General features: G+C 60.0%; 1 protein-coding gene across 1 annotated transcript in view; it reads left to right on the forward strand.

Moving 5' to 3' along the window:
* Window positions 1-90: 90 nt before the first annotated feature.
* Window positions 91-905, forward strand: part of ACA1_024750 (uncharacterized protein) — a gene marked incomplete at both ends in the record, with an annotated part of 2,501 nt that continues 1,686 nt past the window's right edge. The window contains 2 exons of the mRNA XM_004353207.1: window positions 91-385; window positions 469-867. Coding sequence (XP_004353259.1) covers window positions 91-385; window positions 469-867 — 694 coding nt within the window. The remainder of the gene's footprint in view (window positions 386-468; window positions 868-905) is intronic.

Below are 905 nucleotides of genomic sequence, written 5' to 3' on the forward strand. Positions count from 1 at the left end.
GACGAGCTCCACATCATCAACACCATGCAAGCCCCCGCACCATCTCCTGGCTCTTCGTCGGGGACGAATAGCCCCCTGGCGACGGACCACATGCTTGACAGGCTCTGTCGGCAGGTCGAAGAGGTGGCCCTCTCGATCGTCCAGCATAGCAAAGAGCTGTCGGCCCTCGTGAACCAGCCGCGATCGCAAGAGGAGCTGGAGAAGACCGTGATCCAGACCGCCAAGGCCGCCGCCAAGGACACCGCCACTCTGGTGGACCTCATCAACAGCGCCCCCAACACCAGCGTACAGGCCAAGCGACTTCAGCTGAACCTCCTCAAAAACGCGGGCCGAGAGTGCTCCACCGCCGTACTCAACCTTATCGGCTCCACCAAGAACGCCATCAGTACGTCGACGATCGTCGCCCCCCCCCCCAATCAACAACATCTTTCTCTCAATTGAATACTAATTCGACCTTTGTTTCATCAGACAATCCGTTCGATTTCATGACCAAACAAGATGTGACCAACAAGTGCAAGGAGGTGGCTGTCAGCACGCAGGCCGTGCTTGAGGCGACCAAGAACTTGTCGTCTCTGTGCAGCCCGACGTCGGGCAGCCGGGACAATGTAAGCGAGACGCTGAAGCGCGAGAACGAAAAGATGCTGCGCGACATCAAGCGCGTGGTCGACGAGGCCATGTTCAGCCTCAACAACCTCGTCGAGGCCGTCAACGTGGGCAACAAGGCCGCCTTCGTCAGCGAGGCCACGACGTCGGCCAAGAAGCTGGCGCAGCTCATCGAAACCGCTAAGAGCCTCGGGATCGAGCGCGACGGCGCCAAGCTCAAGCAGGCCTCGCTCAAGATTATCTCCACCGGCAAGATCGCCCTGCGTTCGCCCCAGGACGCCCTCTACAAGCAGCACCTCGCG

This window comes from Acanthamoeba castellanii (assembly GCF_000313135.1).
Source record: "Acanthamoeba castellanii str. Neff unplaced genomic scaffold scf7180000084444, whole genome shotgun sequence".
NCBI lineage: Eukaryota > Discosea > Longamoebia > Acanthamoebidae > Acanthamoeba > Acanthamoeba castellanii.